This window comes from Lepidochelys kempii, chromosome 25 (genome assembly GCF_965140285.1).
Source record: "Lepidochelys kempii isolate rLepKem1 chromosome 25, rLepKem1.hap1, whole genome shotgun sequence".
Taxonomy (NCBI): Eukaryota; Metazoa; Chordata; order Testudines; family Cheloniidae; genus Lepidochelys; species Lepidochelys kempii.
Window position 1 is genome coordinate 16,250,947 of NC_136404.1, and position 25,677 is coordinate 16,276,623.

A 25,677-nucleotide genomic window follows, 5' to 3' on the forward strand; every position below is an offset into this window, starting at 1 on the left:
ATGGTTCTTTGGGTCAGCTCATCAGGACGCTGCTGCTTCTTCAGCTCCCACACAAGGAGCCAGGCCCTTCCAACCCGCCGCAGCAGAAGTTCTGGCTTTTAGGTCCTTAGAGTCATAGATCAGGGCTGGAAGGGACCTCAGGGGTCATCTCGTCCCACCCGCTGCTCAACGCAGGACCAACCCCCAACTAAATCATCCCAGCCGGGGCTTTGTCAAGCCGGACCTTAAAAACCTCTAAGGAAGGAGATTCCACCCCCTCCCCAGGGAACCTGTGCCAGTCTTTCTCCACCCTCCTAGTGAAAAAGTTTTTCCTAATATCCAACCTAGACCGACCCCACTGCAACTTGAGACCATTGCTCCTTGTTCTGTCATCTGCCACCCCTGAGAACAACCGAGCTCCATCCTCTTTGGAACCCCCCTTCCGGCAGCCGAAAGCAGCGACCAAATCCCCCCTCATCCTTCTCTTCCTTGACTCTTTCCAAGAGGCCACAGGTTTCTGTCCCGCGCCCTGAGGGGTGCACGGCAGAGAAGGGGGGGGCGGGCTGCACAGAAAACGTGGGGTGGGGGCAGGGGGTGCGTGGCAGACGGGGGAGGGAGGAAGAGGGGGGGTAGCTTGGAGCGGGGCAGCACAGTGATGACGTAGCAGAAGGGCCCACCATCTTTGTGCGGGGCACAAGGTGGGGGCGGGGAGGGGAATGGACCGGGGTCTTTCCCCATAAGCCGCCCCCTCGGCAGCCGACTGCGATCGGGCGGCGGGACGTGTTCCTCGCACAACGCTTTCGAGGGGTGAGCGGGCGAGCGGGGGGAGGAGGAGGAGGAGGCGGTGACGGAGCGCCCCGCACAAAGATGGCGCCCGCCCCGCACAAAGATGGCGCCCGCCCCGCACAAAGATGGCGCCCGCCCGGGCGCGCGTCGCGGGCGCGGAAGGACCCAACCAGGCCCCACCCCCGGGCCTGCGCCTCCCCCTCCGCCGGCGTCCGTGCTCCCTTCCCCCAACCCCACCCTTCGCGGCGGCAGGGGCCGGCCGCTGCCCCTCCCCTCAGGCGGGGATAAGGCGCCCCGTGACGGGCGAAGCGAGCGACAGCCGGAGCCGGCAGCAGGTCAGAGCAGGGAGGGGGGAGCCGCTTCCCCCGGGTTATCCGCCCTGGGCTTGGGCCGCGGGGGGGCCCATTCTGGGGAAGGGAGGTTTGAAGGGGGGGCGGGGCCGGGAGTGGGAGGGAGGTTTGAAGGGGGGGACCCGGGGCCTATTCTGGGGGATGGGGGCGGGAGGGAGGTTTGAGGGGGGGCGGGGCCCATTCTGGGGGGTGGGGGCGGGAGGGAGGTTTGAGGGGGGGCGGGGCCCATTCTGGGGGGTGGGGGCGGGAGGGAGGTTTGAGGGGGGGCGGGGCCCATTCTGGGGGGTGGGGGCGGGAGGGAGGTTTGAGGGGGGGCGGGGCCCATTCTGGGGGGTGGGGGCGGGAGGGAGGTTTGAGGGGGGGCGGGGCCCATTCTGGGGGGTGGGGGCGGGAGGGAGGTTTGAGGGGGGGCGGGGCCCATTCTGGGGGGCGGGAGGGAGGTTTGAGGGGGGGCGGGGCCCATTCTGGGGGGCGGGAGGGAGGTTTGAGGGGGGGCGGGGCCCATTCTGGGGGGCGGGAGGGACGGCTGGCTGGGTTTGGAGGTTCAGTGTATTGGAGCTGGGGTATCTGGCGTGGGGCACGTGGGGTGGGGTGGGGGGCTAGGCCTACTCCAGTGTGGGCCAGGCCTGGGTTGGGTTCCTTGTAACCATTCTTTCAAAGCAGTCTGTGCTTTGAGGGGGGGAGTGGAAGTTGACCCCTCATCAAGAGCCATGTGACTCATTAGAGGTCTTCTGCCCCCCCCCCCCAATGACTCCAGGGATGCTGTGTCTGTCAGGCCTGCCCTGGGGGTGGTGTATAGTCTCAGCTCTCCTTGCTCAGGAGGGGTCATCTTCAGTTCAGGAAGGACCAACGTGGGCTCAACTTTAGATAAGCTATTACCAGCAGGACAGTGGGGTGGGAGGAGGTATTGCTTCATATTCTCTGTGTATATATAAAGTCTGCTGCAGTTTCCACGGTATGCATCCGATGAAGTGAGCTGTAGCTCACGAAAGCTTATGCTCAAATAAATTGGTTAGTCTCTAAGGTGCCACAAGTACTCCTTTTCTTTTTGCGAATACAGACTAACACGGCTGTTACTCTGAAACCTTGTAACTAAATCTTTAGAGCGTCTTTGCTGCTTTCCGAGAAGACTCACGTACTATCTCTGCAAACCCTGGTTTTAGTTCCACTTCCCATGCGTGTTTACTTTATGCCAGTTAAATGTTTGCACAGTGCTTTGGAAAATGGGAAGTGCTGCATAAATGAGGACCAGGTAACTGACTTCACACCTTTCTGTATGGTTGTATCCTGTTTGTCTAAAGAACGGTTTGCAGCACATAAGTCATTCTGTCTGCTGAATCTTTACCTTACAAGCCCCACCAGAATTTATATATATTTGCATCAACAACAGACCCTGTAACTGACACAACACTGTTGTCTTGCCTAGACTGAGATTTAAGTTGTGATGTTAAATATGTAGAGCAACTTGCTTCTGACCTGGTATAGTCATGGTAGTGTGCCTGAACATGTTAAGTGTTGAGTTAAAGCGTTCCCCCTAGAGTTCGCCCTCTACCAGCTAACAGATGTTAAAATACAACTTGTCTTCTCTAGAGTTTTAACGTGTTATCTCACATTACTTTAAAAACATCTTTTATTCTAATGAAGATGAAGTGTATGTGAGATGCTTGTTTTAACATTAGGTCAGGGACCCTGGCTTAGGAGTTTCATCTTTAAATTTGATATGATAGTGACAAGAAGTTAAGTTGGTGGGGAAGAGGAAAACAGGGTTATACAGAAATGGTTGCTTTCTTGAGATTTTGTTAATATGCCTTGTATTCCTATTTTAACTTGTGTACAAGCCTAGATTATTTGTGATAAGTGAATATGTTTGAGATGACCTGATAGAAGAACAGGAGTCCAGGACTGGAAAGCTAACCTAGACACTTGTCTTGTGGGCTCTCATAACTTTCCTTTGCTCCATAATCTCATTTTGTGGAATCCTGTTAAAATCACTTGAGGCAATTAATAGAAGCTTCAAGGTTAATTTTGATTTATGACGTGGAAGGCATGAAGCTATAATAAACATTGCCAGTGGCAGACCCAAGTTCTTTAAAGGCTATGAGGAAAAACCACAATACAGTGGGATAGGAGGGAGAATGTGTAGGACAAAGCAATTGCTCCTTCTGTCTGCTCTATATCCCAAAATGGTAAAGAGGCTTGTGTTAAAATGCAGACCATGTATGCTAGCTGTGCTATTATTGAATCAGAAGGTCTCTTGTTTTACTTCCACTTATGAATTCTTGTAGGACAGGAAAGCTGTCATGCCTTTTCCTCTGCGAGTGACTAATAGGGAGAATCCTCACCACAGATGCTTAATAATCACCAGTGGCTACGTGCACATACGCAGGCGTGGATGCACGGTGTCTGTCAGTTGTATCTGAGTGAAGGGCTAGACTCAAGCCTTTTGCTGTATTTTGGAGGTTGTAGTTTGCTCTAAGAGAGGAAATACTGGTTTTCTTCAGAATGCACAAACAGGACCTCTAGTGGAGTAACAGCAGCTTACATGAAAAAAAAATCTGTTTTTCCAGACCTTTGGCTTTGTTGGATAATTAAATTTTCTCTGTAAGGGTCAAAGTCTCAAAGGAAACCTAGAATTTCATTCTGCAGTCATAGCAGACTGGCTTTTTTTTTTTTATGTACGTTTGGTGGCTTAGCGAACAGGAATAAGGCCAACCTGTTGGTCCTAAATCTAAATTGTGATGGAAACTAAATATTCTATGCGGAGGTTGCTCCACAGGTCAAGCCATACTAATGTTTGACATGTATATTGCACTTTTCATTTTCTAAACACTTTACAAATCTTCACTAACCCTGCCTGCATCCCTGCGAGCAAGTTAGTATGGGTGTTTGTCCCCCTTTTACAGATGGTGGGGGAGGAACAGAGGGAGAACTGGGGTTAGCAGTTGAGTTCTTGGCTCTCAGTTCTGCTGTCAGCCCCAGTCTGGCCTCTCTGATTTCAAAGCCGTTTGGCTCAGGCTTGGTCTACACTTAGAAGTTATGTCCACGTAGCTACGTCGTCCCGGGGTGTGAAAAACCCCACACCCCTGACCAACACAGCTATGTTGATAAACCCCCCAGTGTGGATGCAGCTATGTCAATAGGCTGCTGCCAACATAGCTAAGCTGGTGTTCCTATGCTGACAGAAAAACTCCATCAGTCAATGCAGGCTGCATCTCTACTAGGGGGCTCTACCAGCCTAGGCTCTGTAGCATAGACATAGCCAGTTGGAAAAAGCAACTTCCTCTCTGGGATTTGGGATCAGAGCTGACCCTGTCTGTCAGGGGTTGTCATCTGAACCCATGGCCCAGGGAAGCACTTTGGCAATGGCTTTTTTTTCTCCCTTCCCTCCACAGAGCACCCTGAGGGATGCCCAAGAAGTTCCAGGGCGAGAACACCAAGTCGGCCGCTGCCCGCGCAAGGAAAGCTGAGGCCAAGGCAGCAGCTGATGCCAAGCGGCAGCAGGAGCTGGAAGATGCCTTTTGGAAGGATGAGGACAAACACGTCATGAGGAAGGAACAAAGGAAGGTAAATGGAGGAGAGTGTGTGTGTGTGTGTAAGGGAACCTTGTGGCAAGTCCTTGCGTTCACACCTGGGAACCTCAACTTACCTTGCAGGGGTTGCTCCTGTTCTTCTGTTCCAAGGCTACCATTGGTGCTAGAAGCACTGTCCCGTCCTTTTTCAGGGACGGGAGATAGAGCTCATTGCTACCCTAGGAATGAACAGAAGCAGAATGTAGTGAGGAGCATTCGTGTTCATGCACGACTCAGAGCTGTATTAGATTATAGAGCTGCCTTCCTAAGGGCAATGGTGAGAGCCCCATTGGAATTATTTAAACTGAATTGGGTAAAGTGCAGAAGAACCTGTTATAGGGAACAATCCTACAGGAGCCTGGATGACCTGGACCCTAATCTTTTGTGCATCTCCTGCAAATCAAAGAAATATACAATCCACAAAGGATCGCCTCTTTTTGCCGGAAGCTGGGGATGGGGGATGGATCGCTGGATGATTCTCTGGTCTGTTCATCCCCTCTGGGGCACTTGGCACTGGCCACTGTCAGAAGGCAGGACACTGGGCTGGATGGACCCTTGGTCTGACTCAGTCTGGCCGCTCTTATAACGTGACTTTTTTTTGTCTTGCCTCTTGTAACATTGGTTTTCTGGGGATGAGTTTTCCCAATTAGATTCTAATCCACTTCCTGTGCTCTGTATGTAAATCATTTAGCTGTTCAATAGGTGGATCAGTTCAGTGTTAACTTCTGGACCATTCAGACTTGAAGGTTGTGTTGTGGTGTTGTATGTTGTAGGACAGGTAAATTTCCCTCCCGTTCCAGTAACATTTTTTTGACCTACCATGTCACGTGAAAGCTAGGAAGTTCTCACAGTCCCCATGCAAGCAATACACAAGCAAATGTACTTCTTACTACTTCCATGGGTTTCCTAGAAACTTAATTGCCAACATTAACTGCTAGTAGTACTTGCTTTTCTAAAGCAGGATTTGTTTACCCTGCTGATATCCTTTCCTAGCCCAAGGAGTTCTGCTGGAGTCCTGGAAATGAAATGCCTTGTGTATGTAGGTCTGCTCTCACTGTGAACTCCATCAATGGAAGCTACGTGGGTGTGGCTGAATATATGGGGCTGGTCTGACCTCTGCTAGAGTTTGCCCATTAATTTACATAAACAAAAAACATTAAAGGCCTTTGTGTTCCTTTAGAATAATGTATTTTGGCCTCTCCATTGCAAAGTACTTGTTACAGCTTCACCACTGTTGCAAAAAACCAGAGTACTCTTTTTTTCATTTAGGAACCCCTGGATATTTTTTCAAAAGCATCTGTCTTTTTTTTTATTTTATTTTAAATATAAAAGGATTTGGGGTTTGGCTATTTTAATTTTGCTTTCAGCTAAAATGGCTGTTAAACAAGTCCCCTAGGAATCCGAGTTCAGAGAAAATCGCTACACAAATGGGTTAAGTCTCTTCTGTGGCTCTTAACTCACTGATTGAAAAACTTGTCGTCCTTGCATCCTGATGCTTTTTCTGACCTAGGTAAAAATCCCCTCTTCACTACCTCCATCCCCCCAAAATAGCAGTATTAGAAAATGTCCCTCTTGGCTGGTATGCCAGTGCAGACGGATTTCTAGGTGTGCCGTCCCAGTGGGGTAGCTCAGCTGCATCTTCCGGAGTTAGTGCTCAAAGGGATGTTTATGCTGGGTCATCACGTCTGATGGCGAAAGGCCTGGTGTCTTGCGGCATGGCGGGTGGCGGTCTGGCACCCTTGGTGCTTCGGTAGCATGCCTGCATGCGGTGCCAGACCCTCTCGTGGCCAGCCACTGCTGCCTAATGGCTTAGAGCCGAGCCGTTCTCTTTACCCTGAGATCACGCTGTAACCAGGTGTTGGGGAGCATTGCGGTGCGTCGGCAGTAAAGCATAAGGTCACTGCACCAGTATCGCTGCACTGCAGCCAGTGGCTCTATTTAAGTTAAATCCAATGTGCGGCATAAGCTGATTGCTGTGGTTGTGATTCGCAGTTACTGAATTGCAAGGTGGTTGAACTGGGGCCTCTGTTTCTGCCATCTTGACTCAAGCAGGGTACTGGGAAAACCAATTGGAGGGAACAGTCCCGTGTTGCTGAAGGAGACGGGCTAAATGAGAGGAACCCAGTTCCTGGTATGCATGTTGCTGCTGTGTATCAGAGTTCACATTATGTCGGGCATTGCCCACACCCACTGGAACAGAGTTTCCAGTCCAAAGAGCTGACCGTATAAACTGGATCTTCACGCTTTTGTGGCTGGTGTTCTAAGCTTCCTCTTGCGACCTGATGATGTGCTGTAGTGGTCCACCACAGCCAGCTTCCTATTCAACCCACCGTGCAGCTTGGGCCATTGTGATCATGAGAGTGAGGACTGGAGCAGATCCGTGCTGGGTTAGAACATGCACAGCAGAGAGTCCTTGTGGGTGGCAACAGAGAGTCCTTGTCTGATCAGGTCAGGGATCCCAGAACCAGTGGCTGGCTGCTGTAGAAATACCCGAGAGCGAATTTCCATTTCTAGTGTCTCTGATCTGAAGATACCAGCTTTTGGTCTTTAATGCCCATTGATTCATCTCTGGTCTCTTCCGTGCTGTCTTCCATGGCGTGCTGCCCATTGGGCATCAGAATGAGAAATAAGCCCCATGTGCTTCATGGAGCAAGAGGCTTGAGGAGCATGTCTATAAACACTTTTTTCTTTATTTTTTTTTCTGTAAAGAAAATGTTACTAAGGAATTGTTTGACCTTATCAAACTTGGGTGTTGCCTGCGCTCGGCATGTGTAGTTTGCTTTTTCTTCCTCTGCAGACAGAAAATTGTTACTGAAGTAATCATAGCTTAGCGAGCCACTTGGTTCAGCTTCCTTCTGAAGTCTTAATGCTACTAATGCACTTTGACTGGGGACGTGGCTATGAGATGCCATCTTCCTCAGCCGAGCTGAGAGCATTAGACAAATGTAATATTGGAATCTCTTGGCATCTTTCCCCTCTCCTCTTTTGTCTCCTTTCCTTCACCCTTCGAAACGGTCTCTTTGCTGCGCTTAATTTAATCTCGATCTACGTCACATCTTAATATGTGCGAGCATAGCCAGAAGGTGCCACCTAGGCCTTAGTCTTAGGAAGCTGCTAATCAGTTGTGAAAATCTAAACGAACGCCTGTCTCCATGAGTATCTGAAACTTGTGGAGGTGTCGACCGTCTGTCTCTCCTTAGGGAGAGTAGACAGTGCACTTTCCACAACTGCAGCACTCTGCTGCAGCTTTAAGAATATCCGTCGCAAAGGGGGACATGGGGTAGTATTCTCTGTGCACCGGGGTTGTAGTTTGCAGTCACTGCACATAAAACAGACCCCTCGATTTCAGGGTCTGGGCATGCTCCACTAAAATGTCGTGTCTTTGCATTTTACTCAATGGCCTTTGATGGATACTTTGCCCACCTCTCGCTGCCTTGCTCTTGGGGACTCTGGAAATGTCCCATGAAATCTGTGGTGCAGCTGGGAAAAGAACCTACATTTCTGGAGTCCCTGTCCAGTGCCTTCATCACAAGCCCTCCTTACTCCCTCTTATTGTGGTGCACTAGGAGCTGGACTGAGACCATCTCTCTCTTTGGCCTGGTATACTCCAGAAAAGCTTTGCTGGTATAGATCTATTCCAGGGGTTGCCAAACAGAAGCTCACGAGCCACATGCAGCTCTTGAACAGTTAAAGTGTGGCTCCCGGGGGGGGGGTTCCCCCTTTTCCGCCTAATAAACTGGTGGGGAGGGGAGCTCAGGACTTCTGGCCTATGGCAGGGCTCAGGGCTTCAGCCCTGCAGGGCACCTCCCCTGGGGCAGAAGCCTCAAGCCTCACCACCCTGCTGCCAAGCCCTGGCAGGTGAGCCCCAGCGGGTGCACCTGGCTCTTGAGGCGATGAAGATTATCGTATGTGGCTCAGAGGGTCAGTAAGTTTGGCCACCCCGATATATTCATTGAACTAAACAGTCAGTCTCCCTCCTGGTGATACAGCACATAAAGGCAAGAGTTCCGTTGTCGGTATAGCTTATCCAGTTCTCCAAATAGGGTAAGCTAGCTGGGCAAAAAGCCTTTTTTGCCAATATAACTGTGTACACTGAGGCTTTTTCTGGCATGGCTTTATTGGTCAGGGAGGTGAGGGGAGGAATCATGCCCCTGATGAAATAGTTGTGCTGGCAAAACTTTTAAGATCTTTGTGTCCCTCAATAGCCATCAGCAGTTAATGACTGAATTGTCTGGGAAGAATTGGCAAAATCCTCAATAGCCCATTTCAGATCCCCTCTGAATCCTGGCCTCTAGATGCATTTTTAATACCTCTAATGGTTCTGCATTTTTGTTTAATATCTGTGATGGTTCTCCTACGTATTACTATTTCCATCTGTTTCCTTTGCCTGGCTTGTCATTCCTCAGGCCCAGAGTCAGAGTAAACATAGTCTGTGTGGTCTAGATAGCAGATGGCAGTTCTTGGATTTTAATTCTGCTGAGCCACCAGCTTGCTGTAGGCCCCTGATCGAATCCTTTGCTCACATTGTGCCTGTCACCCAGTCTTCCCCCAGATGGGCTAAAAGGCAGTGCCTTTCACCTGAGCCTCCTTGGCAAGTGAATAACCAAAAGGAAGTGTGTCAGATGCATGCACCCCATGATATGCCAGGAGGTAAGTGAGGTGGGGGTAAATCAGAGGATTTATATGGACTCTGATTTTAGGAAGGCACCCAAACATGACTAAAGAATCCATGAAACGTATTTGGACAGGATCTGCCAAAGGATGGTATCCAGCAGGGGAATAGCCTTACTCGGTGCAAGAGGGACTTGGTCCTCCTACACATGCCGTAACTGAGAGCAGCACATCTATAACGGTAAGTCTACATTGCAGTAAAACACCCATGGCTGGCCTGGAGCAGCTCACTCGGGCTGTGGGGCTATAAAATTGCAGTGTAGACATTAGGGCTTGGGCTCTGGGACCCTCTCCCCCCACTCCTGGGGTCTCCGGGCTCAGGCTCACAATGTCTACACTGCAAAGTTTTAGCTCCAATCAGCTGACTCAGGCCAGCCATGGGTATGTTATTGCAGCGTAGACATACCCTTAGCTGTTTGAACAACAATACCCTTGTTCATTCAGGACCAAAATGACTCTCCCCGAATCTGTCCAGGTGATGGCAGTAATGTATTACTGCATGGGGCTGGCACAGAGACCGATTATTTCCTGATTTCCTGCAAAATAACAAACTTCCTCAGACTAAATGAAAGCCGTGGGGATAGAATGCTGCAGGGTGTGTTGGTTGTTTTGTTTTAAAACGCCCCTTCTCCCTCCTGCCCCCGGCAGATGCTGACCACCAAAGCCCTTGTGTTGTGAATTAGGATGTAGCATGCTATTTTCCTCAAGCTGCTGCCTCCCTGAGTCATTTCAGGGTTCAGTGACTCTCTGCACAAAACAATTTTGGTGGGCTCTTTTAAGCACTATAGACACAGCCCGTATGGTGGCATCTTGAATATCTGGTCATTAGGAAGTTTAATGTCCAAAAGGCAACATCAAGGCTTGGCTGATAGGCTTGTGCCTGTCATTGGATGACTTGCTTGTGGCATTTGCTCTTGCTGTGTCTTTAAACCTACAGCATTTTGAGATGATCTCTGCTAATGGAGAACAGTAGATCTATCTTGGCTTTGCTGCGTAATGGCATGTCTGAGCTAACATCAGGCATAGATTTCTATTCTCCAGTATTTCTAGCAACAGACCACTTCTTGTCAGTTGCCATAGGGGACTCTGGGTTTTGTGCTCCTGCCTGAGAGGCAAATCATACAAACTAGACCCAGGCAGCAGGGCTCAGTGGGTAGGGCACTGAACTGGGACTTGGACCTGGTTTCTGTTCCACTCTGCTGCTGCCCTGCTATATGACCTTGGGCAAGTCCTGTCTCTGCATCCCTTCCTGTCTTTTGTCTTGTCCATTTCAGATTTAAGCCCTTGGGGTGCGATTTGTCTCACTGTGGCCAGTGCAAGGGAGGCTGTACGTGCCACTGTCATAATATAGATTGTGCTAGTTCTCTTACCCTGCTGAACACCTCTCTGTGCCTTCCAATCTTGGCCTGGCTCCATATCCTGCCACTCCCGATCAGAAGGCCAGAAATTGAAAGGCCCATTGTGCCAAGCCGGGGTTCAAATGTAGACAAACCAGGTAAAAGCGTCTGTTCTACGCTTCTTTCTTCCCACTCCTCACTCTCCCCTGCCTCCAGCATATGCCTCCTCATATACAAAACCAGCCTGTTGCCTCAGTGAATTACCTTAGCCCCACCCTGCTAAAGTGTCGTGTGTGTGTGTGTTTTTCCTCTTGCAATTAACTAAAGTGCAGTCTGGTTGTGGAATACCCTTGAATGCTGAAGCAACAAGTGAGGTGAGTCTGTAGGGAGCTCTGAAGGATGACCACTTATCACACAGATCTACCAGGTATTGGGGGAAGAGTTGTCAAATTGACTAACATGTTGCATTTGCTGAAAGCACAAAGCTAATATTCAAAATGCTGTCCGGATTAAGAGGTTTTTTTTAAATACATCTCTTGAGATATGATGTCCTTCAAATAGAATTATGCTTGGGGTGTAGAGACATGGCAAAAGGGAAAATTAATGCAAGAATAACACTTGGCTCTCCTCTCATTTGCAATGTTGTACATCCAGCACCGCAAAGATGCTGCTACTTCTGAGGTGGAGGATAGCACGTGGCCATGCTGCACCACTGTTGAGAGTGGGGGAGGAAATGGTAGCAAGAAAGCTTCTCCATCCCACATTGGAGGAAGATGCTACTCTGACATCCAGGAGAGCTTTTAAATCTCCTGTGTGTTCAGCCAAATGGTGGGCTGCCCCAACCTCAGATTGCAAAAATTATTAAAGCTGCCTGTGTGTAGGAAACTCCGCTATGGTCCTGTGCTATCTTGGGAGAACCAGGCACTGTTCTAATGGGGGAAAAGATCTTGGCTGCAAGCCTGTCTGAGATCAGTACCCTCACGGGGGTGTCCTCTCTGCTGGGTGGGAGTGCCCTTCAGAGACTGGCCATTCTGCCCCTAGCGCTCCTGCACGGGTTGTTGGAGAGCTGCTTCCTGCGAAAAGTGAGCTACCTCCCATAGCTTACCCCTGGGGGAATTCTGCACCACTGCGCAATGCAGAATGTATGTTCTGCGCAGAATTTTTTTTTTTTTTCCTGCAGAATTGGTGCTGCAGAGCTGCTGGCCGCTGCTGCGGGCCACTGGACCCAGTGGAGCCTGGCTCCCCAGCTTGCAGTGTGCCTGCACGGGAGGCCTAGCATGCCCTGAACGAAGACCACAGCCCCGCAGTTATCAGAACATCTAGCCTGGGGGGATGGAGGCCCTATGGCTCTGCATGTGATGACTGCATCCACCTGGGGATGGGAGCGGGCCTGGGAGACCCAGCTGCGCCAGTTCTTAGAGTGCGGCCACACCCTTCCTCACCTTGCATCTTCCAGCAGGACAGTAATGAAGCTGGGTGGGATGGAGCCTGCAGCTGGGCTCTGGGGGAAGAGGGTGCATGTATCTGGGCTGGGGGGGGCCTCCAGCACCCCCAAAATACTTTATGCCAGTGCACGCACACCCGTCTTCATCCCTCCAGCAGCATTCTCTATTTGCAGACTTGACATATGGTAACCCTAGGGGGGCAGGGCAAAAAAATGGAATTGACTAGAAGACTAGAGGGGCAAAATTTCCTCCACGATATGCCCAGCTGGCATGTGTGACGCACCCAGACTGAGGCGCCCAACTGAAGCATAACCGAGAAACCGGAACTGGGTTGTTGTAGGGGTTTCTTTAACACTCTGCTCCTGGGGGAATCTCTCTTGTTGTCTGTATTGTTAGACATACTTACCAAAGTAATTGAAACTGGTGTAATTATTTTGTGTTTTTTAGAAATAAAATAGGCAGAACTTTGCAGACTTTTAAAATATTGTGTGCAGAATTTTAAATTTTTTGGTGCAGAATTCCTCCGGGAGTGATAGCTGTCCTCTTGGCAAGGGGAAGGGCCCTTTAAAGGGATTCAAATAGTGTTGTGACTGGTCTTCCACTTACTGGCTGCTTCATGCTGCCGTTCAGCTAAAGGCAGCTTTGAAGTGCCAGGAAAGCCATTCCCTGCCATGGGTGACCTATGCAGCCAGCTGCCTGGAATCCCTTTTATGCTCTTCCCTCCACAGAGCGTGTCTGAAAGTGGAAGTACCATGCTGTTTCCCTCCACTTCTCACTGTGCTTTGCAGGCTTCTTCAAATGTCAGGCTTCAGGAGGTCTCTCCTCTTAGCTTCTGCACCCCAGTTGGAATGGAGGGAATCCATGGCCACCTCCTTTTAGAGAGAGTAGGCTTCTTGTGATGGCCAGCAAATTAAAGGTCTGTGCATTTAATTGTATCCATCACTGGAAAGATGTCTGTCATGTGTTAGAAGGGTACAGCTGTCTCCCAAAACTCTGCTGGCATCTGAATCCTGTGATGCTCTTGGTCATATTAGTCTGAATCTTGGGGTACAGGTTGGCACCTCTGTACACTAATATCCTCATATTGTAGTGTTCTCGCAGACAGGTATCTTTCCTCCCTCCCTCAGTCCAGTATTACTCTGTGCAGCACCATGCCTTAGCTAAAGGAGGCAATGGAATGTTAAACAGCTGGGATAACTAGGCCCCACGTCCAGATCCTGAGATGGATGCTCACTGCAGCTACAGAAGTGGCTCTGAGCTTGGGGGTGAATGAGACATGGAGAGGGGAGAGTGAGGTCTGGTGGCAAGAGCGCTAGAGGAGATCTGGGCTCAGGCCTAAGTGCTAATTCCAGCTTTGCCACTGACTTGCTGTGACTTCAGTCAAGTCCTGGGACCTTTACTTCTGTTCCTTCCCCCTTCCCCTCCCCCCAGTCTGTAAAAAGGATCTACATTGGAGGTTTTGAGGGCTGATCAATCTGACAGATATGGAGAACCTCAAAGGTCCGTACATGTGCTCAGTATTATTCCAGCTTGCTTATACGCCCTGCTCCTTCTGACCATATCAGACTTTGCATTGCCTAGTTCCTCTGCTCTGTGAGAAGCAATGACTCTTTGCCCTTCCAGCAGAGATCTCTGTGGTGTGCCTCTGAGTCTCCCGCAAAGAGGTTGATTGGGAGCACAGCCACTTCATTTGACCACTTGCTCAGAGCCATGCGGCTGCGACCTTTCTCCCTCCATCTAGGAGCAGGGAATTCATTGTGAAAGTTAATGAGTCTCGCTTGGCCAGTTCTTTGCAAGGCTGGAAACTTTATTTTCAATTGCTAGAAAGGCATATGAGCAGAATATCCAGCCAAGGAAGTCTTCATTTCCTATGCCCTGTTGACTCTGATGCTGTTGGGGGTTTCTCTTCCAGCTGGCTGATCGCTTTGCTTGTATGTTTCACTTATAAAAATGGAAGTGTCCCTTTCATTAGAGCACTCGTGCTGATTCATTGCGGTGACACACACAACTAGGAGTTTCTTCAGGCTCAACCTGGTGAGGAAGTATTTAAATTCCTTTCCTGACGAGCTGTGAGTCAAAAGCAGAAATATAAATTGTACATATTGTCTCTAATGTAAGAAAAGCCCCCTTAGTAGAAATGAGACTGCCCCAAAACTATTTAAAGTCATACTTGGCATGGAATTTCAGCTGTTACCAATCTGTAGAGACCGCTTTGATAAAGGATCCTTCCCCTGAACGACTGACCTCTGCGCTGCGTCAGCCCATTAAGGAAATTGACATTTGTACACTCAGGAACTTGCTGTGAATTTGTTTTTTAAATCCTGGTCCTCATGAACCCGCAAGCCTTATTACTCGGCCACCTGTGATTCAACTCCTGAAGTCACTGCTGTTGCTGCAGACCTCCCAGCTTTGAACCCTACTAAAGGCCCAGAGCAGGTTGGAAAGCCAAGTGCTGATAGTGAAATCAGATCATGTATATTTTGCATGCCTTGTGACAGATTACTAATGATTTGGGCTTGATTACTTTCTGCAAGTGGAAGCCTCTCAATTGTAAACATTAGAGAGCAGGGAGTAATATTGTCTAGTGGTCAGAGCAAGGAACTAGGAGTCAGCATTCCTGGGGTCTATCCACTTAACTACTAAATTGCAGCATGAGCTGGAGGGAAGAGAGCACAAGTTGCTTCCCTTCTCTGCCTCAGCTTCCCCATCCTGTAAAAAGAAGCGGGCAGCTTATTTTGAAAGGGGATATAGGAATGCAGAGTACCATTCCCTGGATTTCTGTACTGTGAGACGAGTGGAGTCGCAGTGTAGAAATACGTGGCTGAGCTACCTGTCTTGTAAAACAAGTTACCCTACTAGCAAAGGGAGTAAAAGATAAATTTTCTGTAACTGCAAATAATGTTTCTGCCCTGAAATGTATTGGTTCCCTCCCTTTACTCATTAGCACTTGTATATCCGCTCCTTATCTGCCTCTTGAATTATTCAAACCTACAGCCAGGCCTGTAGTATCACAAAGGTGCTTCCTGTGCCAGGGATTTCTTTTGGTTACCTTGTTCAGTCACACTTGCCCATCAGAGATAGGACAAAGCGGTATGAGAATAGTTTCGCTTTACAGTAATCCGTATTCTAGACACACAACACCAGTATCATGAATACACTGCTGGTTCTCCTGTGTTCGCTATAGGTCTAACTAATTAAATTACTTATGCGCTCTCTCTGGTAGCTGTGTGTTCAGTGATTTCTTCTTTCTCTGGCAGAACTTTAACATGGTAGTTCCTACAAGTGTGATATTGATGGGGAGCAGAGGGAACCACTGAGTGGTCGTTTAGGCAGGTGGCAGAGAGAGCACAGGGCTTGGGCTCCCACTATATACAACAGTAGTCAATCTGCATTGTCCTGCCATGGACCCACCTGTCCCTTCTTGGTATGTGACGTAGTGTTCGAGGTGGCTCCTGCAACAGTTTTGCCAACCTTAATCCATGTTCCTGGACCTTTCCCTAGAGGAGGCATGTGTCTGACCAGGCTATGCTCCCCTGAGTCGCTGCTTGAAAATATTGAGAGGCCTTGGAGCTGGTGCATGTGGAATGAAGAGCTAGGCAAGAACAAACACAAGTTGCATCACCTCTTAAGTGGGAGCGTCACTAGAGTCTGCTGTCTCCCGTGATACCATTGCTGTATCTGCAGCCGTGCCCAGTTAGCTTTAAGAGGAACAAATGTCTGTTGCTCTGCTTTTATTAGCAAACGCATGAAATGGAATTGCAGCACTGGTGGAATGTGTCTATTTCATACTCAGCAAATCTGTGTAAAATGAGGAGTATGCATGGCTCCTCTTTATTCAGAGCAAATACAGGGATGAATCTCTCAAGTTCCTGGTTTCTCCACATACACTAACCTTTTTAAAATGAATTGAAGGCTGTGAACAGGCTGAAACAGATTCTAGCAGGCTAGTCAGGAATCCCAGCTTGAGTCAGCTGTCTAAACAGAGCTGCCTTACTCCAGAGAAGTGGAAAGATGCAAGGGGAGACTTCTGTCTGTGGTTACTTGCTCAGCTAGGCTTAGGAAGTGCTGTGGGGGCAAACTTCAGTGAGTGGGGTTGCAACCCGGCACGTGGGGTAGCAGTACCACTCGGGTTTGGCCTCACAGCCCCTCTGTCATGGTGGAGGGGCCATGGGGCCAAATCTCAGCGAGTGGTGCTGTGACCCTGTCTGCCAGATCACAATGCCACAGGGTTTGAGGCTCTCTCAAATGGGGGCCTGGGGTAAACCATCCCTTTTTGCCCCCCACCCTTTGCCTCCAGGCTGCCTTGTTGAGAGGCACACAAGCACCATGACAGGGATTTGAGAGAGAGGCATTTCATACGGGACCTGCTCATCAGAACTGTCCCCTGCAATTAGGAAAAAGTTCCAGATTACTTGTGGGGTTTACAAAGAAACAGCAGCTGTAGCTAAGCGGGATGAGGGCTGCTGGATGCAGACCAGCTCTGTCAGTTCTCACAGCTGTGGCCTGGAAACGTGGCTTTGGATGCACAGTGGTTCATCAACAAACTGCTGTGTCAGGATGGAGAGCTCCACTTGTGTTTAACTGTGACCATATGTGGGGGTTTTAAATCCAACTGCAAGTCATATTTCCTACAGCAGAGAACCTCAATGTGTAATTGACTCTTCTTAGCTTAATCTGAATTTGTAATGAGGGCTTTAAAATCCTTCATTGTGGCATGGCCAGGCTTCAGCTTCGTAGTAAGCAATTGGTACTAGTAGGAAAACCATCTGCTATTGAAGTCAGAAGTACTTAGTTAAAAATCTTGTTACAGCTTTTTTTTTAAAAAAAAAAAAAAAACAACCCACAAAAAACCCCATAAAGCAGCCCTGCAGTGAATTCTTCTAGCTGCCCAGAGATACAGGGGTTTGGGCAGTGGACACTTAGGGGAAAATCCCCTACAGGAGGGCGTGTTTGACTTCTGGCTGGTGAATGGGACTTGCATGAGATCAGGCAAGAATTGAAGAGATTTGGGCTTGCAGAGGAAAGGGCAGTATCCGGGCCAGAGAGAACGAAGTGTAGTGACAGCAGAAATAGTACCTTCGTGACACACCTGCTGGCTACTGCCACAGTCCTTCTTAGCCGTGTCCACTCTGCAGTGGTCTGCTGCCAGGAGAGCTGGGTTCATTCTGCCATCTGCTGTTGGGTTAAATGCTGATGGGTGAATCTGTTCTTGCATCAGAGCCAGTAGAAAAACAATGAATGGCTTTTAGTTTTGGTTGTTCACCTTGAACTTAAAGCATTAATGAAAATGATCTGGAAAGACCCTTCTATCTGTGGTGCTCTTCCCTCTTTAATGGAGTCTGGCGAACCCACTCATCTAAGGCAGTTGCATCTCTCCATTCCGTTTCTTGATCTTATTTGAGCAACGTAAAGCAAGTGGGCTCATCCAGCTCTTGTGGGAGCCAGGGAACCTACTTAATGTGTTAGGAGATGACTCCTGCTGGGACAGGCCAGGACTGGCTGAGCCAAGTGCTAGAACAATGTAATGTCCTCTCCAAAGGCATTGGAACAAAGCACTTAGTGAGCCAGAATTTGAAGCCTGCCAATTGTAATAAACTTCATCCCCATAATGACTTTTTTCCATCCTGGATTGTAGCTGCTCTAACTCTGAGGTATGCTAGTATCCTACTTCTCCGCCTGGATTGAAAGGCTTAGTCCTTATCAGATGGTGGCTCCAGGGGCACATTTTATATTGCTGTCTGTCTGGTCTGAACCTCCTTAAGCTCCCAAGCTGAGGAATGGCTTAATGAAAATTGTTTTTTCCAAAGTAGCTCTAAAACCTAGCCTTATTTACAGTCTCTAAAGTGGGCCATACCCTGACATGCATAATACCATACTCCTTAAACACGGTGAACAAGGCAGGGTGCATTACCTCTTCAGTTGTTCTACTCCACAGCTGCCTTTCAGAGCAAAACCCATGATGATAACGCCAGATATAGTTAGCTGTACCATCCCTGTGAATAATGGATGAGACCCATAATTGGCCACTTAACTAACCTAAGTACTGGACTGCTATTGGGACTGAAGTCGCTTTGTGACCCTGGCAGACAAAATCAACCTGGACAGAATGATGTTGCTATTTGCTGTGAAACAGTCTGTGGCTTTGACTCAAATATGAAAATAAAACTCAAAAGCTGCTAAAATCCTAGTGCATGATTGCACTATTGTCTCCTAGCAGTGCCTTTGCCAGCAAAATGGAGGTTCGACATCTTGGGTTAAATTGGCAGTGTTTCTTGCTTAAGGACTACAATAATTGCTTCAGATTAGCCTTTTGATTCTCTCTTAAAGGAGAAATCTGAGAAACTGTTGGGCCTTTTTGATCAGAATGTCAAGACTTCTGAACTTTCCAACTTTGACCCTTTCACTCTTATTAAAATTAACCGTGGAAAACTTATCCTGATTAACGGTCTTGGTCGGCATCTCTCCCCATTGACGGGTTATATTTCACCACGCTGACATCACAATGAACAGTACATGATTACAGATTAAGATTGGGGGGAGGAATTGGCAAAAGCATGGAGTGTGAAATTACCTCATCTAATTACGATTCTGAGATGGGCCTTGAAATCTCAGGATGACGGGCAAAATTCCTGGCCCACTTTTTGTGAGGTAGCCTGGGGAAGGGGCCTAGAATATAAAGTTTGGCAGAGCTTCAGTGAACTCTGCTGCAAACACTGGTGGGGACCCCATGTGCTGTCCCATATTGGACATTCCCTTAGTCTCATGACTGGGTGGGCAGCCAGCAGGGGTCATTGTTGAGTGACACACAGCTCACGATGGTGATTCAACAGAAGTTGATGGGAGACTAGAGTTTGAAACTAAAACATTACTGAGTGAATATAAAAACAGCGGTGTGCTAAAGAGGTGCCTTAACACCCCCACAGCCCCCGCTGTGCTGCAGGTGATGCACTATTGTAATGATCACTCTAAAGGCTGGGTACCTTTGTGTTCCCGTGTTTTATTACTTGTCCTAAATGTAGACCGGCGCCAATTTCCTTCAGCATGGTTTTCCTAATCCAAATGCAGCCTGTGCTTGGTGGCATGTCGACCTAGCAACTAGGGGATCTCTGGATATAAACAAAGGATCTCTCATGTTCCTGCATGTAGCAGAGCTACCAAGTGCCTCTCCTGTTCTGGCTTCGCTCTAAAACCATTCTTGAGCATCTTGCTCTGAGTGGAAAAGGTGGTAAGCAGATGACTCAGTTGTCCATGCTTGGTGGCTGGGGTGTATATTGGAGTGAGGGGCAGGGAGAGCAAGTGGGTTATGATTATGAAGAAGCTAGATGCCCATCTCCATACAAGTCATTTTCTCTCTGGCCCTAGCAGGAGGGTGGACTTGATTGAATCAAAATGAGTGTCTTCCATCTCCGTCTCCTGTGATCCTAGGTTGCTTTAGAGTGGCTGATTTGATGCTGGAAGTGGGCATTGTGGGACAAGAGGCCTGGGGCAGGAAGTGACCTCACATTGTCTCTCCCTTCCAGGAGGAGAGGGAGAAGCGCCGGCTGGAGCAGCTGGAGCGCAAGAAGGAGATGCAACGCCTGCTGGAAGAGGAAGACGCGAAGCTGAAAGGGAAGTTACCGAAATCAGTCACACCAGGCAAGATCACCAGGGCTCAGATTGAAGAGACAATCCGGAAAGACCAGCAACAGAAGGAGAACGGAGATGAAGGTTTGCAGCTTCCCCATCATTATACCATTGAACGTCCCCTACTAGCCCGAGGGTTTAGGATGCCTCGCAGGTGGGCTGCTCAGGCCTCGTGAGCACCCCAGAGAGCAAGCCACTTCTGTCTGCCTTTGGTGAAGTACAAGATGTCCTGGGGGCCAGAGAACCCCTAGTTATCATGTCCAAGTGATGCACCCTTGTTGTGTCCCTGCTAGGGACTCCTAGCTGCTGCCTGTATAATTAGTCCCAGTATCTCCAAGCACAGACAGAGAGGAGGGGTTCCGATCCTAGGCGATTAAACTTGCATTTCACTCTCCAGGATCCTGGGTAAACTTGCTGTTGTGTCGCTCTGTACACCAGACTTGTTTAACCCTTGAGGTATTGGCCTTCTCCAGAGTGCCAGCCAAACAAATATTCTGCACCTCTTAAAGGCTTCATCTGGCTGGGAGCTGAATTTTTTTCCCCCTTCCTATTCCAGTGGAGAAGCAGAAGAGCCACCTTGATGTTCCCTTGGAGGAAAACATCAACAGAAGAGTGTTGGAGGAAGGCACCGTGGAAGCCAGAACCATTGAAGATGCTATTGCAGTCCTCAGGTATTTGGCCATAGCTTCATGGTGCTTCCTTTGGAGGGGCCGGTTTCCTTAGAGATTCCCCAGAAGCAACCCTGCCATGAAGGTGCCAGCCCAGGCATCTTTGGGTGTTTTTTAACACTTAAAAATGTAGCTGTTCCACTCTGATGCAGCAAGAACAAGGCAAGTCCATCAGCCTCCTGCTGCACACCCTCTAATCCCTGCCCAAAAAGCAAAACTTCCCAAAAGCACGGTGTAACCGGGCCTTAATGGGTCACAACTGAGGATGCCAAATTCAGGACCAACTGCTGAGAAATGGGGCAAACGCAGCCCTAAACTGGTGGCTATTCCTTTATAAGATATACCAAACCAGCCACAAAAGTAAACTCCTGTTTCCCTGCACTGGCTAACAAGAAAACATAAAGGCAGTTTCCTCAGGCATTCCAGTTCTTATCTCTGAATCCAGTGTTTTTAGTGGTGATATGAGTGGTTCTTTACAACCAGTCTCATCAAATAATAGGTTCTTCTGATCCCAAAGGGCCAGCCACACACCCAGGTCACTATAGAACTTAAATCTTACCCAAAAATCACACTGATGCCAATCCTTTAGTATCTAAAATCTAAAGGTTTGCTTATTTAAAAAAGGGAGAAAAAGGTGAGTTAAAATTGGTTAAAGGAATCAATTATGTACAGTAATGGCAAAGTTCTTGGTTCAGGCTTGTAGCAGTGATGGAATAAACTGCTGGCTTAAGTCAAGTCTCTGGAGTACATTCACAGCTTGGATGGGTCATTTGGTCCTTTGCTACAAAGTGAAGCTCTGAATAAAGTTCCTCCAGAGGTAAGAAGCAGGACTGAAGACAATGGAGGTGTTTCCAGGGCCTTTTATAGCTTTTGCCATGTGGAGGGAATCCCATTGTTCTTACTGTGGAAAATTACAGCAACAAGATGGAGTTTGGAGTCTCATGGGCAAGTCACATGTCCATGAGTGTCACCTAGTCACAGCAGGACATTCCATTAAGTGTAGAGGGGCATCTCCCATGGCCCATTAAATGTTCTTTCGATGGGCCACTCCATATGAATAGTCCCTCCAAGATGTGCTGGGTGCTACCTTGTGAGCAGTACCCCAGGAGCCAACAATTGAAATCCAGGTCTAGAGCCAATACTTATAACTTCCCATACAAAAATGATACATGCAGACAGATAGCATAATCATAACCAGTCAGTCCTAACCTTTTCATCACCACTTCACTCGACAACCTTTGTGCAATATTTGCTGCAAATATTGTACACAGTGGTTGCAACCATGACCTGTATGGTCATATTTTAATCAGATAATGTCACACACGGTCAGTCAGAATGAGGGGGGAGCATCATTGCTTTTTGTTTGTCCTCGGAGGTATTCCGTTTGCTGCGTTTACAAATGGGGCTAAGGCCTCCTTTTGAAACTCCCCTGGGATCAGAAAAACCAGCTGTCCTCTTTCTGCTTCCAATGTCCTCCTGGGTGGTGAAGATCCCACCAGCTGAATTCTGCCAACCCCCCTGTTTGATGCAGGAAGGCACAAAAGACTCCAGTTTGCTTTCCTGGCGCTCTATCTACTGTTCTGCACAGGGGTTAGAGCTGTTGTGTCTGAGTGGGCAGACTGGAGATGCCTGGGGAGCAGAGCTGCTGTGTCAGAGAGTGTCTTTCCAGCATCGCTCTTCTGACTGAAGTATCCTCCAGACATTGTCACTGCTAAGGAAACTCAGCCATAGATGATGTGGTTAGAACTGGACTAGGCCAATGATCTAGCCCAGGCTCCGACCAGGTTAGGGTTATTCCCCAGGGCCTGGGCTGAGCTGGTGCCAGCTAGAAGCGACTAAGATTCTTTTTTCTAGTAGTATTCCCCCTTTTTAATTCTCCTCACAGTGTTGCTGACGACCTGGACCGTCACCCAGAGCGCCGGATGAAAGCTGCCTTTGCCACATTTGAAGAGATCAATCTGCCACGCCTAAAGCAGGAGAACCCCAACATGCGCCTCTCCCAGCTCAAGCAGCTCCTCAAGAAGGAGTGGATGAGGTCCCCAGACAACCCAATGAACCAGAGGCACATGACCTACAACAGCCAAAAATAGAACTGGAAAGAAGCCAGCCATCCCTCTGAGGCCCTAGGGCTTCCTTCAAACACGTAAGAAAACAAGGCCACCCAGGAACCTTGCCTCATTTATTCCCCCCGCCCCCTCTCCATCTCTTTTGTGCCCTGTTGTTGGACTCCTAATTAAACATGAGGCTTCCTGATCCAAACAGATGCGTGCAGCTCTTCTCGGGGTGCCCCAGGGAGCCTGGCTCCCTGATTTTGGCTGGAGCCTTGCCTGCTGCAGATGTTCTGAAACTGTCCGTTGCATACAGACCTCTCCAGAGCAGCCCGTTTTTTATATCCTTAGGCAGCTGGGCCAAAGCAACCCGGACGGATTAACTCTATCTTTAACTTTGAAAATCGTGGTAGTCCTTTTGGAAGTGTCACTCCTACCCCCCCCCCCCGGAGAGCTCAGAGCATTGTACCAAATCTGGCACTGCCATATGGACGCTCCCAGCACCATCCATGACTGTCTAGACATCTGAGCTGCCCAGCACCACATTTAAGCCCCTCTCCCATTCAAACTGAAGTGTTCTCTTTTTATCCCAGTCTCTCTTGTAGCTGCCCTAACACCTTGTTTACAAGAATCCTCTCAATGCTGAGCTGGTGACATGTGGCAAGAGAACAGTGTGAAGAAGGCATCTGCTCTGGGCCACAGGTCAAGCAGCGCTAGGTTGTTCTGGGAAGAGGTAATGGGCTAGGAGTGGGTTTTAACCCTAACTGCTAAGCCACCATCCTGCCTGCAGTTGCCCACTGCTGTTTCCTCGGTGTCAGTCAGTGACACAGCGGGGGCAGGGAGTGGAATCGAAGGATATGAACAGTATTAGAGGAAACTCTTCCAGTGCAGCCACTTGTCGTTCTCTGCCTTCCCTTCTATCTCCAAGGGAAAAGCAAAGGACCTTGATGACCTAGCACAGTGCAGTTGCCCCCCTAACGCTGCAGAGTGTAAGGTGCTATCACTTCTCTACACAGAGTTCCCCACAGCCCATGTGTGGGAATCCTAGAGCTTTGCAGCGGGAGATCAGAATGGGACTTCAGAGAACACTACACATGAAGAGCAGTCTCAAGCCGGGAAGACTGGGGCCTCTTGTAGCCTGGGGTGCGTTTTCCTCTCGAAAGGGAAATGTGGATCTTGCACCATGGCAACTAACCCAAGGGGTCAAAATGACTTTCTCCCACCTACTGCGTGAAAGCACCAGTTTGACACCCTGCTCTGTGTTGCCCTAGACACACCCCTTCACCAGGAGCCCTTTAAACTCTGCTCGCTGGCCCAATCAGCAGTGCCATTGTGTTTTGTTAATAGTCCTAACCCTCTCCCTTCTGCAGTATTGAAGCTAGGTAATAAAATATCCACCCTGAAACAAAAGGCTGAGAATTCCCTTGCAAGAGTTGCCGTGCTCCTGGAAACACCAGGCGTGCAGCGGAAAGGGCTTCGTGCTAAGGTGGAATTCTAGCCCTCACATTAAAGGTACAATGCTTACCTCCCCCTGTTCCTGCCAAACTGTGTTCTAACCACCTCCTTTTGAAATTAAAACCTCACGAGGTTGGTCCAAGGCCATCACCCTGCCTTTGTGCTTATGCTCCATGATTGCAATCAGCTCCAGCCCTAGCCCCAACCCATGCCATGTCTCTGGCATGTCAAGCCTATGCTGCTGTAATCTGGCATTTAATCCTAACCTGCTTGCTGGGTGAATGAGGAGACCGTGCTCAGCTGGGGATGACATTCTTTGTAAAGCTGCTCCATGAGCCAGCTCATGACCCTCACTTCCATCGCCCCCCTACCACAAAGCACTAGCCTACGGGCAGCCTCTCCTAATGTCTTCACGGGTTGAATCTGTGCCTGCCCTGGATGGAAATCTGACTACACAGGTCAAGTTTAGGGCTGGCCTCTATTGCAGTAGGAAGGTGTAGGGAGGTTTTTTGTGGAGTCCTTAGCTGCTAGCCTGCAGGGTTGGGGATTTCTTTTAATGGCACTAAACACAGAGGGCAATCTCTCCACCTGCTGCACTTTTTAGGAGTGGCCAAACACATGCCTGCTTGCTGTTGCATTTCAAGTGGCTGCTCATGCACTGTGGTAGCTGTGAAGAGGCTCTGATCTGAGCTTGGAGAGACCGTAAGGTTTGCATTGAAAACCCTTTTAGTTGCAGCTCACCTATTGCTTTGGCTTCATATCCAGACGGATACTCTTCACATTAACCTTTGTCCTCTTTGCACCCTACTCCAACTTGTTTCAGAAACAGGATGACTGAAACAGTCCTGCCCCTTCCCCTATCCCCAAGAGTTCAAAGAAATCCAGCTGGTACAAGGGCAGGGAGAAATACACGATAGCATCTTTCCCTCTCCTTTTAGTGTGAAAAGCTCCCTATTTTTGTTTTAATCTAATATTAAAAATGGAAATCCCAACCTGTAAGCTATTGAAGAAATAAAGCCTTTGGATCATGCTGGCATATTTTTCCCCCTTCCCTTCCTTCGTATGTATCTGTTCAAGGAAGCAGAAAAACTGTTCCCACTCAAAGATCACAGGAGTCAACACTGACAGCTTCCTGACTGGATTCTTTTTGGGCCAAGCATGGTTGAAATTCTCTTGTCTTATTCCTCTGTAGACAATGTGGCATTCAGGCCCTTCACCACTGCACTCCATCAATTGAGACTGGTCCTTGGAAAAAATGGAGGGGGAGCTGAAGTGGTTTGAAATCTCCCTTAAGTGTGCCTAGAGAAGTTTCTGTTTAATGAGCCTTTTCTTAGGGCTACATTCGAGGGGAAATTTACAGCCTTCCCACCAGCAGTGACCTTGAGCTGGGATGGGAAGAAGAATTCTAAGTCCCCTCCAGCACTTGCATGGCACAGATCAAATATGGAGCTATTGGTTCCTATTTCAACAGCTGTTCATGGGCTACTGCTGTGAGCTTTACCAGCAAAGCTTGAGTTGCTTTCTGAAGGCCAGAGAGAAATGGCCCTGTTTGACCTGTTTGGGATGATTTAATTGGGTATGGGTCCTGCTTTTGAGCAGGGGGTTGGACTAGATGACCTTCTGAGGTCCCTTCCAACCCTGATGTTCTATGACTGTCCTACCTTGGAGGGGTTGCCGAGGAGAGAGGCTCATGCATTTACACCCTTCGCTCGAGGTTTAACTTCCAATGCAGCTTTGGTTACAAAT

General features: G+C 48.8%; 1 protein-coding gene across 3 annotated transcripts; it reads left to right on the forward strand.

Moving 5' to 3' along the window:
• The first annotated feature begins 954 nt into the window (after window positions 1-954).
• CCDC124 (coiled-coil domain containing 124) lies at window positions 955-22,687 on the forward strand. 3 transcript variants are annotated; one of them, XM_073323821.1, is made up of 5 exons: window positions 955-1,100; window positions 4,508-4,679; window positions 19,658-19,844; window positions 20,317-20,431; window positions 22,314-22,687. In XM_073323821.1, the coding sequence occupies exons 2-5, from the start codon at window positions 4,521-4,523 to the stop codon at window positions 22,516-22,518; spliced, it is 666 nt and encodes a 221-aa protein (XP_073179922.1). In that variant the 5' UTR covers window positions 955-1,100; window positions 4,508-4,520; the 3' UTR covers window positions 22,519-22,687. The 3 variants fall into 3 exon arrangements, with proteins under 3 accessions (XP_073179922.1, XP_073179924.1, XP_073179923.1); XM_073323823.2 differs by lacking the exon at window positions 955-1,100 and adding an exon at window positions 1,863-2,070; XM_073323822.2 differs by lacking the exon at window positions 955-1,100 and adding an exon at window positions 2,213-2,367.
• Window positions 22,688-25,677: the final 2,990 nt, after the last annotated feature.